This window comes from Aotus nancymaae, unplaced genomic scaffold (assembly GCF_030222135.1).
Source record: "Aotus nancymaae isolate 86718 unplaced genomic scaffold, 86718_ANA_hifiasm-v0.15.2.pri h1tg000040l, whole genome shotgun sequence".
Taxonomy (NCBI): domain Eukaryota; kingdom Metazoa; phylum Chordata; class Mammalia; order Primates; family Aotidae; genus Aotus; species Aotus nancymaae.
This window is the reverse complement of record NW_026988454.1, coordinates 112,853,462-112,869,610: the sequence shown is the minus strand read 5'-3', so window position 1 is coordinate 112,869,610 and position 16,149 is coordinate 112,853,462. Positions and strand designations below refer to the sequence as shown.

The window sequence follows — 16,149 nt, the reverse complement described above, 5'->3', positions numbered from 1 at the left end:
TCATTCATTCAATTCATTCATCACTCAGGATTTCCTAAGATAATATTACATTTGGTATAACCCTAACAAATCAGAAACATGCAAGGCAATAATAATGCTGACCTTTCCAAGTAGCACATGCTACTAGGCTTTTCTAAAGTACCAAGACATTGAAAACAAGTGGGTCTTTCATACGAAGTATTCTGAAGAAACCCTAAAGATTAATAGTGACAAGAAAAAAAAATAGAAACTTGAGAATATTTTAGTTATATTTTAAGTTTCCTTTAGATAAATAATAATATATTGATAATAATATGTATGTATATTGCTGTGCTTTTATTTTAAAATAATCCCAAGAGAGAAAGAGAGTCTAACATAAAGAAATACAGTGAAAAGCATGGTAAAAAAAAAAAAAAAAAAAAAAAAAAAATCTTTTCCCCAGCTCCTAACTCTGCTCTGACAACAATTTGTCAAAATAAAGTTGCATAAATCAACATTTTTTTACAAATTATAACACCTGTATAAAAGAGTCTAAAATATGATACTGTTCAAGATGCCACTAATATTATATAGTATCTATAAGCAGAGATGGTACGAAAATTTACACAGTTATCCCTCAATATCTGTGGGTGATGAGTTTCATAACCTACTGCTCACCCTATCTACAGATATCAAAATTCAGGGATGTTCAAGGCCCTTATATAAAATTATGTAGTATTGGCATAAAACCTATATACGTTTTCTTGTATAATTTAAATCATCTACTTATAATTTCTAATACAATGTAAATACTACATAAATAGTTGTTAAACTGTATGGTTTAGGAAATAATAACACGAAAAAGTCTGTTCATATTCAGTACCGATGCATCCATTCTTTATTTCTAAAATATTTTCAATTCCTTATTGGTTAAATCCATAGACATGGAACCCATAAACATGGAGGTACAACAATATTCAGGGCAAGAAAAAAACTCAACTCCAAATTTCCCATAAAAATGCTCATTTTTCTTTATCTTTTATTGGAGAAACAATAAACACATAAACAAAATACAATTCAAGAGAAAAATAAAGTAAATATTAGAGTAAATAAAGAAGTGATTTGGCACAGGGAAGTAGGGTGCTATTGTAGATATTGGATCACTGTAAGCTTCTTAGATAAAGTGACATTTGAGCAAAGTTCTGAGAATTATACCTTTTCTGGTTTACCAAAAAACTAGTCATCCTTAGATTAGGTAGTTCGCTACAATTATCTCAACAACAGATTACTATAAAATTTAGGGAGTGAAAATACATGCTAAAATTAATTAGGGTTCAGGATTACAGAAAAATAATTTAATATAAACTTACTGTTGAGGTAGTTCATGTTTTTTTTTTTTTTTTAAAAACTACCCCAGGTAAAATATTGTTAAAACTGTGGTTAAAAGGAAAACATAAGAAAATATAAACTTGAGTTCATTACTGAAAAGAGCTCAGAGCACTGCAGCAGAAATATATTTTGCTATAAAAATATCTGATTCTCGCTATGAAAGTTAATTTTTATAATAGAAGAACTTTGATTTGGTCATGGTCCTAAGAAGATTCAAAACTAGGAAAAAGTTACATGAGAATATCCATTTCCCCTAAACTGGCTCTAGAGTCAAAAAGCCTGCATTCAAATCCCAGCTTTCTCACTTATACCATAACCTTAAGCAACTAAATGAACCAATCATTGGTTCCCTCATCTGTAAATGGAAATAAAAATAGTAACTACCTGTTAAATAAAATAATATACAAAACAATAATAATTCAAGAAAAGCATTTAGTACAGTATCTGGTACATAATAAGTGCTCAATAAATGTTAACTATTATTCCTATATTGTCATTATTGAATTTCTCTCTGTTGCCCAAAATAAAGTTTACATCATGTATGATAAATGAAATCCCTCAGGCTATGAAGATATAGAGTTAATAAGAACTTAAAGTGTAAGAGAGGAGAAGGGTTTTCCAAATATCTATTTGATTTTTATAGATTGAACTAAAAAAAAGTCATATAGTAAACAATCTCAGAAAAAGTGAACAAAGAAAAACCATTAAATTTTTAAGTTTTCTACCTTGGAAATAGGAGTAATTACAAATGTCAAAGATTAAGAGGCCAAAGTAGCTTAATACAACAAAAATATATCGGTTACAACAGTGACAATTAATTTGATTTATTTATTTAGTATTTCATATACTTTGTATCAACTCAGTGACAAACTAAAAATAAGAAGAAAATACAGTACTCTAGTGTCAATCAAAATAAATAAGGTTTATTATAAATTAAAGCACTGCCAAATATAGTTGAATTTTAAAAATCAGAAAGTAAGTAATTATTTCATAGTAGTATCAGATGCCATCATTCTAATGAAAGAAATTACAATAAGAAGCCCTGGGTTCAAATACTAACTCTAAACTTTATTCTATGTTTAACTTTGAATAAGTTACATAATCATCTAAGCCTTGGTTCTAATCTACGAATTATGGAAGGTATTATTATTGTAGTGTGGTTTTTAATAACAACGTATAAGTTTCACAGAGGTAGATATCATGGTTTAAAACAAGGTTTTGGTGTCAACAGACTAAGACTGAGTCCTGATTGTCTAATTATTTATCCTGAGCAAGTTTCTCAATGCCATATCTTTAGTTCCCTTATATTTGAAATGATGGAAAATAATACCCACCTCATGCTGTTTTAAGGATTAAATTAAGCAGGACAACTTAAGAGCTTAGTGGTGCCCAGAACACAGAAAATACTAAAGAAACAAACAAAAAAAGCTATTAATACCTTCTTAAGTTTTTCAATCTGCCTGTTTCGCACTGAAGTATTATCAATTGCCAGAACTTCTACAGCGTCTTCTTTTTCCAACTGGTACTTATTTACTCCAACGATTACTTCAGAGCCTGGTAATTTCCCAAAGAAAAAATTTATTCACAAATAATTACCTAATTGTAATGCTCTGGTTATGATGTATTTTCCTTATAAATTTAATATCTTTAAGTAGTATTCTTAATTTTTAATGAAATTTCAATATAGATCAGCAAATCCCAACATGGGAAGGGAGTGTGAGAGGAAAGAAGGGGTATATGTTAGAGTCTCTGTAAGAAAGACTTTCATTATTTTACCAAACTATTAACATACACTTTCCCATAATTTCTAATAAATCTTTTAACACTTCAAAATAACAATAAGAGAAGTTGCCATAAGGTAGAGAATTAATATCCAGTAGCTTTTCTAATATTTTCTTGAATTCAGCCAATCACTTTTAAACAAAATAAATAACCCTTCTACAATCTGTAAGTAGTAAATCAAAATTACAAAGATACTTCCTTACATGATAAAGAATATATTTTACTTCAAACTACCAGATTATTACTCTTAGATAAAACATTCCACACCCCTTTCCCCTGGTTATACTCCTTCATATTTCCTTCATAGCATTTATTATGATCTATAATTCTTTATTTACTTGTTCATTTTCCTCTCTTTTACTAGAATGTAAGATCTGTGTGCAAAGAGGTCATGTCTGTCCTGTTCACAGTTGAATGCCCAGACATAGAAAGTGTCTCATATAAAGTAAACTAAAAAAGTATTCACTGAATGAATACTCCAATGCAGAGAGCACTGTGATCTTCAACAGTATCATCTTCAAAATGTTAATAACATCTACCCACAAACATGTACATATATACAATGGGTAGACATCCACACACTTTGTACCTATGCTTGCTTGTGTGCATCCATGTATGCAAAAATACAAACACAGATATATTTAGATATAAGTATATGAGAAAAAGTTTACCCAAGTTCCATTTTTTATTTTTGTTTTATTAATTATACATATTATCTTCAAACAGAAATAAATTTCTTTTTAAATGCTGGATTTCACATATGAACTTTCTCACTATCTTACCAGAATCAATTCTGGCTTGTCTTCGGGCAGCACATTCTTCAATTCGAAGTTTAGGTATTCCCTCAGCTACAGCTTTGGCCATTCCACCCATTTCTTCAATTTCATTAATGAGCTAAAAAGAAAAACATTAACAAAACTAAAAGAGAATATTAAAAATGTGTATAAACTATATAAAGTTATGACCGTTATATAATTACTAATATTAATAAAATTATAAACTATCTGTTAATGTTTCATAAGAACAGAATTAAATAAACATCAAAGGCATTAATTAGAATTTGTGTGTTTATAGTTACTTGAAAAGACAACAGAAAAATTAACAACTACATTCTGAAAAACACAAAACCTCTTAAGTCTTAAGAAAAAATTAAAGATAACATCAATTCTCTAATCTTTATTTTTAGTTACATAAAGTTTTCATAATTACATAGTCTCTAAGAAAAATATTTTTTAAAATGCAATTACTTTTGATTTGAGCTGCAGAGAAACAATGTAACCTCATCTTTAATGAAATAAGGAAACATTTAAACCTTCAATCATAGCTTCATATATGAAGGCAGAAAACAGCAGAATGATATGTGACTTAGCAGAAAGGATCAAGGTGAACTTGCTTTTCCCTGATGAATTCAAGAAAGAAGAATCTGTATTGGATTTTACAGAAGTGTAAAATGAGAAGTTAAAAAGAGGAAGACAGTTTGGGAGTTTGCAACCACCCCTCTCTCACTCTGTCAGGAGAACCAAAATTTACTACTGTCTATGGAAAATGAATTCAATATGCAATGAACTATCAAACACCAAATCACAGAGAGAAGTAAGGGTAAAATGTCTTACTGAAATAAAAGCCTATACTCTGACTAAAGACTAAAAACAAAAAGCACAGAGAGGAAACAGAAACAACACAGGATGCAGAAGAAAACTTCAGAAAATACTATGAATTCAGAATAAAAAGGGATTCTACACTAATGAAACAAATTAATATGACATTAATTATAAGGGGGAAGTTAGAAAACAAAAATGAGCTCTATGAATTTAAAGTATAATAAATGAATGTAAAAATACTTAAGAGACATAGAAAGTTGACAAATCTTTAAGAACACTGAATAAAAAGGCAAACAGACGTACTATAGAAAACATAAGTACATCGCATATTATTGAAGGAGGTCCATAGCTTATGACTAGGAGTTCTAGAAAGAGAAACCCCAGAAAAATGGCAAGAAAAAATTAACAAAGAAATAATACAAGAAAATTTCCTAGCGCTATAAAAATATATTAAAAAAAAAAGGTGAGATGAAAAAGATCCAAGGTTCAGTACCATGTAGGAAAAAATACACCAAGTTATACATCAACACAAAAAATAAAGAAGAGGTTCCAATGCTTCAAAAAGAAAGATCCTGAATGAGAATGGCATCAAATTTTTGATCAAAAATATTGAAAGCCAGAATAAAAATCTAGAATGAAAAACAGATCAATGTTTATAAACTTGCTTATGAATTTCCTGAATGGAAACAATGTCAAACTTAGACTACCAATCAAGTATAAAAATAGAACAAAGACATTCTCAAACAGGCAAAGTTTCAAATAATTTATCTCGCATGCACCATTTTTAGCAGGTTTCTGTGAGATGTACTTCCAAATAACAAAGAGATAGACATGGGATTCAGGATTCAGAATTCAACATAGGAGAAATGAAAATATTTTCCTAGTATAATGGCAAAAAAGAATGAAAGAACAGCAATAGTGAGCAGAACTAGAGAAAAAAACAATTTAAATCAAATGAGAACATTGGAAGATTTCAGAAAAGATTACACTGAGATATAATTCTATTGGCAGTAAGGGAGGAAAGAAAGAAGGGGTATGAATCAGCCAAAATCTAAACTATACTACTAGGAAAGCAATAGATAGTGTCTAAGGTCTCATGAATAATGTCTACAGTTGACACAATTAGAAGAAACGGTATACATGTGATTTCAAACTATGCAGATAAAAATAAGCAAAGTATATATCTTACCCCAGGAAGCAGGAGAAAAAAAGTGGAAGATCAAAAACTGCTTTTTTTTGTAAGCTTTTTTGTTTTTTGTATGAGCTGTCTTTTTAATTCTTTGAATAAAATACTTTAATAAAAATACAGATGTATTTTTAAATGGATTCAGTTTTGAAAACTATAAAATCAAATCTGAATTTCCCTTTTTTGGCTAACATTGTGTAAACTGTGATATAAATCTGTAAGGATATGATTTATAAATTTAAAATCTATAAATCTCAACTTATAAGTTTTAAAATCTATAAATCTTTATAAATCTGTAAATCTTGAAAACAAAGTTGCAAAGTGGAAAAAGTTACCTTTAAGGCAGCATCGTAAACATCATTTGTGAGAGATTCCATCATATAAGAACCTCCCCAAGGATCAGCCACTTTGGGAATCCCAGATTCTTCCTGAATGATGATTTGTGTGTTCCTGGCAATTCGAGCACTTTTCACAGTTGGCAAACCCAAAGCTTCATCAAAAGAATTTGTGTGCAAAGACTGAGTCCCTCCAAACACGGCTGCCATTGCTTCTATTGCAGTACGGACAATATTATTGTAAGGATCCTAAAATATTTGATAAAAACAAAAAGTCAAACAAACAGGTGATAGATACTGCAACTATAAACGGCAACATGATTAAACAGCAACTGCTGCATACTTGCTATGTCAATTTCCATATTAAGCTTCAAAATAGCAAAAAAATTTAGACAAATTAGTTTAAAAGCCAGGATTAGAAGAGTTAGTCAGTGTTTAGTGCCTAATCTTCTCTTAAACACTAAAACATTATCTCTTACAATCCTCTGAAATTATAATTCACTCTCTCCTAATTATTTTGGCTACCTCACAGTATCTACCACAATGATGTGTACAAAACAGGCACTGAATAAATATTAATGAAACAGATGAACAATGAACTGAGATATCGGAAATTTGAGTTCTAGTTCATTGTTCGCCTAACTGGGATTTGGGCAAGTCATTAGATCTCTCTGAACTTCAGTTTCCTTAGCTGAAAAAATAAGCAGGTTAAAATAAAATTGATTATTAAAGTTCCTTCCAACCCTAAAAAAAAAAAAAAAAATCTCTATTTCTCCATTTATAAGAACCTGAAGTTATATTTCATATAGAGTATAATAGTTGTTATTTAACATTTAAATGTATAAAAGCAACATAACTTTGCACATATAAATTATTTTTAAATATATCAAAATAATATGTAAAGAGAACATGTATAAAAACAAGGCCTTCACCATACAATTTTTAAGAGAACAAATTTAATTATCCAAGTAAAAATAGTCACTTTAAACAGTTTGTTTTCATGTTGCTTAAACATGTAACTGTAACACATAAAATATGTATGTGTATATTGAATTATTTTTAAATGGGCAGTATTATGTTAAGAATTATAACTCTTAAAATTATATGAAAGTATTAATGACTTTTGCTTCTTCCTCATGACTAAATTTTGTTTACTTTGTTTTATTTTTATTTTTATTTTTTTGAGACTGAGTTTTGCTCTTGTGGCCCAGGCTGGAGTGCAGTGGCAAGATCTCAGCTCACTGCAATCTCCACTACCAGTTTCAAGTGATTCTCCTGTCTCAGCCTTCCAAGTAGCTGGGATTACAGGCAGGCACTACCACTCCTGGCTAATTTTGTATTTTTAGTAGACAGGGTTTTGCCATGTTGACCAGGCTGGTTTCAAACCCCTGACCTCAGGTGATCCACCCACCTCAGCCTCCCAAAGTGCTGGGATTACACACGTGAGCCACTGCACCCAGCCTTGTTTACTTTTACAAAAGTGTTTCAGCACTACATGGAAGCTAGTATGTAAGTGATTTTATATTGTTAACCACTAGAGGCAGTTTTATTTATTTATTTATTTATTTATTTATTTATACTATGTATGAATACAAATGTAAGTATACATTATGCTTCAGAATATTTATGATTTTCAAATATTAACAGATTGCTTCTTCAATCTATTTCCTGGTTGTGCCACATTGCTCAGAAAAATACGTATATATTTACATATATGTATATATGTGTATGTGTATATATATATAACTTTATAAAAATTCTACATTTTAAATTATATACACACCTGCTCAGTAAGTGACCATCCGGATGTCTGACAATGTGTTCTTAGAAGAAGAGATTTCGAGTTTTTAGGCTGAAACATTTTCTCTATTAAGTGAGCCCAAAGTCTTCTACCAGCTCTCATCTTTGCTATTTCCATATAGAAATTCATTCCAATTCCCCAGAAGAAAGACAACCTAAAATAGTAATGTTAGATCCAGAATTTAATTAAAATTAACAATGTGGAACAGAAAATAAAACTAATTGTATCACACACTAGAAAATTAAGGTCTATATTTGAAATTCAAACAACTTAATTTGAATTAAGATCAGTGCACGTATATTTACGTAACTTTAAACCTAACATAAAATTACAGTTTTATGCATGTGGAAGAAATTTTGTTTCAGGTAAGAATTATTCACTTTGCAATTGGTTTTCTTTAAGAAAGAATCTCTTCTTGTGTCCTTTATTAAAGAAAGATTCAATTTCTTTAAAAAATATTTTAGGAATACTCAATATGAAAGAAAGCAGTCACCTATAAATGAAATAAAAAAATAAATTTGCTCGATTTAAATAGCAAGAAAGTGTTCTGTAAAAGAATGATTGTGCATTTAGTCTAGGCATATATTTCTCCAATTTGTGCCTTCCACCACTCCCTTTATCTTATATTCTGTACTGATTTAAACATTTAGGTTACTAGTCTCTCTGTAAAGGCACAAGGCTTGCAAATCCATTCCTGATACATATTTGGAAGGTTTTGTTTTGTTTTGTTTTGTTGTTTTGTTTTGTTTGAGACACAGTCTTGCTCTGTTGCCCAGGCCAGAGTGCAATGAGGCAATGTCTGGTCACTGCAACCTCTGCCTCCCAGGTTCAAGCAATTCTTGTGCCTCGGCCTGCCAAGTAGCTGGGATTACAGACAAGCAGCACCATGCCCAGCTAATTTTTGTATTTTTAGTAGAGACCAGGTTTTTGCCATGTTTGCCAGGCTGGTCTTGAATTCCTGGCCTCATGTGATCTGCCTGCCTTGGTCACACGAAGCACCAGGATTACAGGGATGAACCACCATGCCTGTGCCTTGGAAAAAGTTCTTAACACAGCAGTTCTCAAATATTTTGATGTCAGTTTCCATTTTCACTCTTAAAACTTCTTGAAGATTTCCAAAAATTTATTTCTTTATTTGTATAGTATCTATCAATATTTTATTTACTAGTTCATTTAAAAGGAGCAATAAGGAAGGGCACAGTGGCTACTGCCTAGAATCCCAGTACTTTAGGAGGCCAAGGCAGGAGGATAGCATAGCTTGAGCCCAGGAGTTTGAGACCAGCTAAGCAACACAGGGAAACCCCAGCTCTACAATAAAATTTTAAAATTAGCCAGATATGGTGGCACACACCTGTAGTCACAGCTACTTGGGAGCCTGAGGTGGGAGGAAGGCTTGAGCCTGGCAGGCGAAGGCTGCAATGAGCAGTAATCATGCCATCGCACTCCAGCCTGAATAACAGAGCAATATCCTATCTCAATAATCATCAAATCAAATCAAAATAAACCCACAACATATTAACATTAGTAACATTTCTTATGAAAAATAAGTATGCCTCTTAAAAATATATATAATAAAAGCATCATTCTTTTACATTTTTGAAAATCTCTTTAATGTGTGGCTTAAGAGAAGACAGTTGGAGTCCTATAACTGTTTCTGCAATCTGTTACAATATCACATACCATGTAGCTTCTGAAAAACACCACTACAAATTCTTGAGAAAATGAAAGTGAAAAAGGTAAATAAAGCTCTAATATAAGCATAAAAATAGTTTTGATCTCAAATACCCCAGAAAGAGTCTTAGCAATGCCCAAGTGTTCTTAGATCATACTTTGAGAACTGCTGTCACAATAAGTAAACAAATCCCTGGTATAAAGGAGCATTTCAGAATGAAATATATTTCAGTAGGCAATGAAACATAGCTTCTGAAGGCAGAAGCTATGTTTTCTACATGTTGTATTGTCAGCATATTGGCTAGTGTTTGGCACAGCAAAGCTTAGCTAGTGAATGCTATACTGACTGAACCACTGAATGACTTTTGACTTCCAAATTTAAATATTTCATAAACTTCATTTAAGTTTTTCCATATTTTTCATATAACATTATTAAGAAACGGTTGTGGAACAAAATGTTTTCAACAGAACGGTGGATCTCAAAACATTACATTAAATAGTGCAACAGAAAAAAAAAACATAATAGATGAATTCCACTTTCTAAAATGAAAAAGTTAGAAAAATCAAAGTAAAATTGTCTCAACATTATGTTTGCATTTTAATATAATTTGTTAAAATGTGCAACTTAATTGTGTTCTCCAAATAGCTGGAGACAACATATTCCTTGAATTTACAAAGAAGTATGGCCAAATTTAATTCTGATTTTGTATTAAAAATAGTATTGGCTTTTTCTGTCATTATCACGCAGAAAAAATGTAAGAAAATCTAAATCTAGCCTGACATTTATATTTACAAATTCCTGTTATCAATATATAAAATGGTTCTATGAATTTCTTAATGTTGGAACAATATCTAGCTTTAATTTACTCACCTTGGTGCAAATTCATCAATTGTCAGGCCAGCTTGGAGTCCAGTTCTAGAGTACTCCAATCCATCTGCTAAAGTATAGGCCAGTTCCAGAATGGCATCAGCCCCTGCTTCCTGCATATGGTATCCACTAATTGAAATTGAATTAAATTTTGGCATGTGCTATAAAAAAAAATTATTACAGTGAATAAGTAAAAATATTAAAAGGTTCTATTAAATCCACTTTCTAAATGCAAATACTATTTTTAAATGATGTTCAACTCAAATATACTTGGTAGTTTATAATGTTAACAAAATATTTAATGCTTACTTATTACATTTAATTTGCTTTCCAATTTAAATGGTTGGTCCATAAAACATCATCAGGACTGTACCTACTTTATTTTTCTGGTAGACAAGAATTTGTACTAACCATTCTTCTAAAAGTTTAAATTGTGGAATTATCTAGCTGACATTAGGAATGTAACCTTTGGCCTGAGAACTAAACGAGGCATTTTTAATTCCAAACCAAGGACTTTGACCTCTTAAGAGGTTGTAGACCCAAACTTTGGGTTAATCTGCTGAAGATGTATAAATTTAATATTTACTAGTTATTTATTTTCTACTTTGAATGAAGGCATTAAATATGAGTAAGTACTCAGTAGGAAAAAAAAGAAAATGATTTGATTTTTAGTACTATATGTTGAAACAAAATGGGATATAATACATGGCTTTAAAAATCAAAGATTTCAGTCTGATTTACTGTAACATTTAATACTAAGTATATCCCACACAGACTCTTTCCACCACAATCACTACAAAAACTGTATTTCCACTATTCCCCTAAAATTTCATGTTAGGAAGAATACATCAAGCATATCCTGCAGAGCCAAGAAAAACTATCCTTACCAAGAGTTAACCAAACATAAAATGCTTGCTAGGCAATGTTTGCTAGAGTTTGGAGATAACAGTAATTACTAGGGTTGATAGAGATAAAAAGCGTTGATGAAGATTTTCCCTGTGCCATGAAATAATGGTCTAACTTTAATGTAGGTAAGGAAAAGAAGCATATTGCTGGTAAGAAGCAAGTTTGAATAATGGGGGAAAATATAAACAAACTGCTCACAGGAAAAGGAAGGAGGAAAATATGTTCCTGCGGAAGGACTTTTCCCATCATTCTTATTGGGAAAGATGAGTCTAATTCAGGGGTGAATATTAGGGACCTCCTTGAGATTGCAGATATAAGTGATAAGTAATATCGTCAAATTCAGCTTTTAGCAGAAATAAAGCTGATATTCTAATCCCCATTTGTCTGATACCAGTGTCTGCTTCACAATTGCATCTGAATTTTTGAGGGAAATTTAAAAATGTAAGTAGAAGACATCCCTGATTCTAACAATTATCAGAGTTAAATTTTAAGAATAAAGAAAACACAGTAAAGATCTATTGCCCAGATTCCTACAAGGAATGACAGAACATAAAATTGGTACATTAAAAACAAAAAGTAACAATAAAAAAAATTCTAAATTTCAATTATATTACTCAGACTCAGTTTTTAAATTAGGTTGTAGCATGTTGTAAAAACTCCTACATTCAAGGAACTATAGAAAAACATAAGAACCACAAAGTATACCTTTGCTGTATATTCAAAGATGTCAGCAATAATTTTCATGGATGGTTCTGGAGGAAAAATGTATGTATTTCGAACCATAAATTCCTTTAGTATATCATTTTGGATGGTACCAGTAAGTTTCTCTTTAGGTACACCTTGTTCTTCTCCAGTTACTATAAAATTTGCAAGAACTGGAATGACTGCTCCATTCATAGTCATGGAAACTGACATATTTTCTAAAGGAATTCCATCAAAGAGAATTTTGGTATCTTCCACAGTGTCAATAGCAACTCCAGCCATTCCAACATCACCACGAACTCGAGGGTTGTCTGAATCATAGCCACGATGTGTCGCCAGATCAAAGGCAACGGATAATCCCTGCTGACCAGCTAAATACATAAAGAAAAATAATGTAAGATTCAAGAATCTGGAATCAAAGTAAAATTATTTACTTTAACACTAGCAAAAATGTTCATTCATCTCATAACAGTATACTTTTATAACAACTATTTTTATGCTCATACATGTCAAAATAAATTTAAATAATGATACTTCACTTCTTAAGGAAATCAGCTTTTTCCCTTGTGCCAAAATGCACAAATTTAGTTCTAGACCTCACTACAGGAAAGAATGGAAGAAACACAAATCTTAATTATCTCATTTCCATCTGAAGATTTGGTACTTGATTGAAATATTTCTAAAATTCATGAAAAGATCTGCTGTTCATATATGGTAAAAATAACTCACATTTGTATGCTTGCTTACTTTTATCTAATATGGTCACAACAGGATTCTTGGCTAGTCAAATATTCTGGGAAACAGAATTATGACAATCATACACAATTTTTAAATAACTAAAATAGTCTATACTAAAAATAAATAAGTTCAACCTTCCATGGGCAATACAAACTTATAAATTTACAAGTTTAGCATTCAAACAATATGATTTTATTACAGCTCAGAAAGAAGAAATAAGTTAATTTTCAGTGAATGAATACCAGAATACACTGAAATATGTTTGTACCATGTTATCACATTTACACTTTCTTTGGACATCATTTAACCTATCTTCCTCTCCAATCGCTATCTTAACAATATTAATTAAATAGTTTTCAAAGGCAAAGCTAATGTCTTCTTTTCTTCATGCAACTTCACCTCACCTAATTCCTTTTAAACAATGTGAATCTAAGTGTTGTTTTCTTTCAAAAATTTAGCACGTTATTCGAACTCACTTATCTTTTTGACCACAGAAGATAAAAAATACCCACTTTTTTCAGAGTGTAGTCTTTAACTACAAAATTACAGAGTGAATATCATCTTTACAGAGATTAACCTAAAAAAAAGCCAACACTAGGAGGTAAATGTCTTATCATAAATATTATGCCTTACATTAAAATCTCACCCTTAATATTGTCCTTATAGAACTTATTGCTTTCTTCCACAGTGCTGAAACCAGCATACTGGCGGATGGTCCAGGGCCTAAAGGTATACATGGTAGGATATGGTCCACGTGTGAATGGCTTCACTCCTGGAAGTTCTTCAGGTAAGTCCTTAGTATCTCTCTTGGAATACAAGGGTTTTATAGCAATCCCTTCTGGGGTGTGCCATATTAGCTCTTCTGGGTTTTTGCCTTTCAGCTGCTTTTTAGCAAGGGCAGCCCATTCTGGGTGAAGGGGCTGTTGCTGGTGTAGAAGTCGTTTCCATATGCGCCTGAAAACTGATGATTCTTTTACTTGCTTCAGGTAATGAGGTGAAAGTAAAAAAAGCTGATTCTTAGCTCTTAACATGGTTGAGCATGGAAACACCCAACAGAAGCAAGAGCTGACCTAGAAAAAGAAACACAGTGTATAAACATTTAGAAGAGGGAGAGAAAATAGGAGCTACTGATTAGAATGAAACCAAAAAGGAAAAGGATGTATTAGTCGATTTCATTTCTTCCCTTTTCTGCTTCCTGTACCTATTATTTTATAACTTTGGTCCTTCTTCTCAGCAATCACTATCAGTGCTCTAGTTACGGTCTTTTTCCTCAGTAGCCTCTTAACTGGTCTTACTGACCAATCTTTGCCCCTTTCTACTCCATTTTATACAAATCCATTCCATACAATGGCATCAATGTAAATATGACTATGTCACACTCCCCATGAAATTTTTCAAAGCCTCTGTATCATGTGGAAAATATACTATAGCCCCCTAATTAATTTTTCATTAAAAATGCTTTTATTAAATGTCAGTTTATGACAGATATTACGTTGGGTAATGGAGGAAAAAAGTAGTGAATAAGACAAACAGGCATTCAAGGCCTTCATGAACTGGTCTCTGTTTCCCCCTCAGACTCATCTCTGCCTTTGTCCTCTTTATGCATTTTGTGCACTAGAAATACTGGATTACCTACAGTTTGTTGTGCATATGTCAAAGTTTTGTGAATTTGCTCTTGCTCTTCCTTCTTCCTAAAATGTTCTTCTCTGGCTAATTCAGCTAAGGCATTATCTCCAATTTGCAGTGTTTCTATGTGCCAGTAACATAGAAGGCTATAAAGACATCACATAGAGAGGCAATTTTAATTCTTACAATACTCCTAAGAGATAGGTACTATTATTAGCCCCATTTTACAGATTAGGAAACTGAGGCACAGAGGAGACAGCATTGATTGGAACCTATGCAGTCTGTTTGAAAATCTTTGCATCTAACTAATATGCTCACAACTCATCCCAGAACCCATAAGGTGAGCTAAATGGCCTCTTCAGTAATCTACTTCTATACCAGTTTATAAACTGCTCCAACATTAGAACTGTATATTCCTGATATCTAGCATAGAGTCTTATACTAGGTGACTGGGTTCAATGTCAACATTTTGCAGTTGTAGAAACTGAGGATCAGAGAAATAAAGTTGCTTGATAAAAATCCCACCCCACAAAGCAGTAAACTGTTCACCTGAATTACTAAAACTTGTCAGAGTCCTACAGCCTAAACATATATAGACTATTGTTTAAAAAGATACTGAGATACAAACATTAATATATTCACTATACTATGTGTTTTTTTATACCAGATAAGGCAACAAGTAAAGTGAGTTTCAAATTCTGTTTTCCATACCACTTCTTATCAGTTAAGTAAAGCTTAAATGAAATAAATGACACTTATATGGGGTTGTTAAACAAGAGACATAAACCACTGGTGAGAGTATTAACTATTTTAACTACTTTGGAAAGTAAACTGTCGATATATATGAAATGCTTCAGAAATGTTTGTGCCATTCCACCGAAGAACATTACTTCTGGGAAAGCCTCTATAATAATACATAAAATAGATGTTCCCTATAGTTTTATTTGTAATAGAGAGAACTTAGGAAAATAGTGTCTAATAGTATATGAATAAATGAATTACAGCATATACAAATGATAGAATTTCATGTAGCTATTAAAATGTCTTTAGAAAGCTTGCAAAGCTAATCTTTGATGTCAGAAGAACGGTTGCTTATGGTTGCTAGAACACAATAGGAGCAAGAGGGGAATTTTTGGGGGTAATGGTCTTGATCTGATTGCCACTTACATAAATACATTCTGTTTGTGGAAATTTATCAAATTGTACAGTTATGTTTTATGCAGTTTCTATAAATATGTATAAGTAAAAAGTTAAAAATATGTTATGCATAGTTTCCCCCAAAAAAGGGAAACAAACTCAAAAAGTAGTAACTGAAAGACTCAAGACACATAATTATAAATGCAACAGGTTCAACTATGTAAAAAGTTCATGGAACAAAGTCTAACTGAAAACATAACAAAAAAGAGGCTGTGTGCAGTGGCTCACACCTGTAACCCCAGCACTTTGGGAGGCCAAAGTGGGTGGATCACTTGAGGTCAGGAGTTTTAGACCAGCCTAGCCAACATGGTGCAACCTATCTCTTCTAAAAATACAAAAATTAGCAAGGCGCAGTGGCGCGCCGGTAATCCCAGCTAGTCAGCAGGCTG

General features: G+C 31.8%; 1 protein-coding gene across 1 annotated transcript in view; it reads right to left on the bottom strand.

The window, feature by feature from the left end:
• Positions 1-16,149, bottom strand: part of MMUT (methylmalonyl-CoA mutase) — a 41,131-nt gene that overhangs the window by 23,438 nt on the left and 1,544 nt on the right. The window contains exons 2-8 of the mRNA XM_012441603.2: positions 13,584-14,007; positions 12,203-12,570; positions 10,595-10,752; positions 8,035-8,206; positions 6,252-6,500; positions 3,912-4,023; positions 2,786-2,901 (exon numbers count right to left, since the gene is read on the bottom strand). Of these exons, the coding sequence (XP_012297026.2) occupies positions 2,786-2,901; positions 3,912-4,023; positions 6,252-6,500; positions 8,035-8,206; positions 10,595-10,752; positions 12,203-12,570; positions 13,584-13,968 (1,560 nt within the window). The 5' untranslated portion in view covers positions 13,969-14,007. The remainder of the gene's footprint in view (positions 1-2,785; positions 2,902-3,911; positions 4,024-6,251; positions 6,501-8,034; positions 8,207-10,594; positions 10,753-12,202; positions 12,571-13,583; positions 14,008-16,149) is intronic.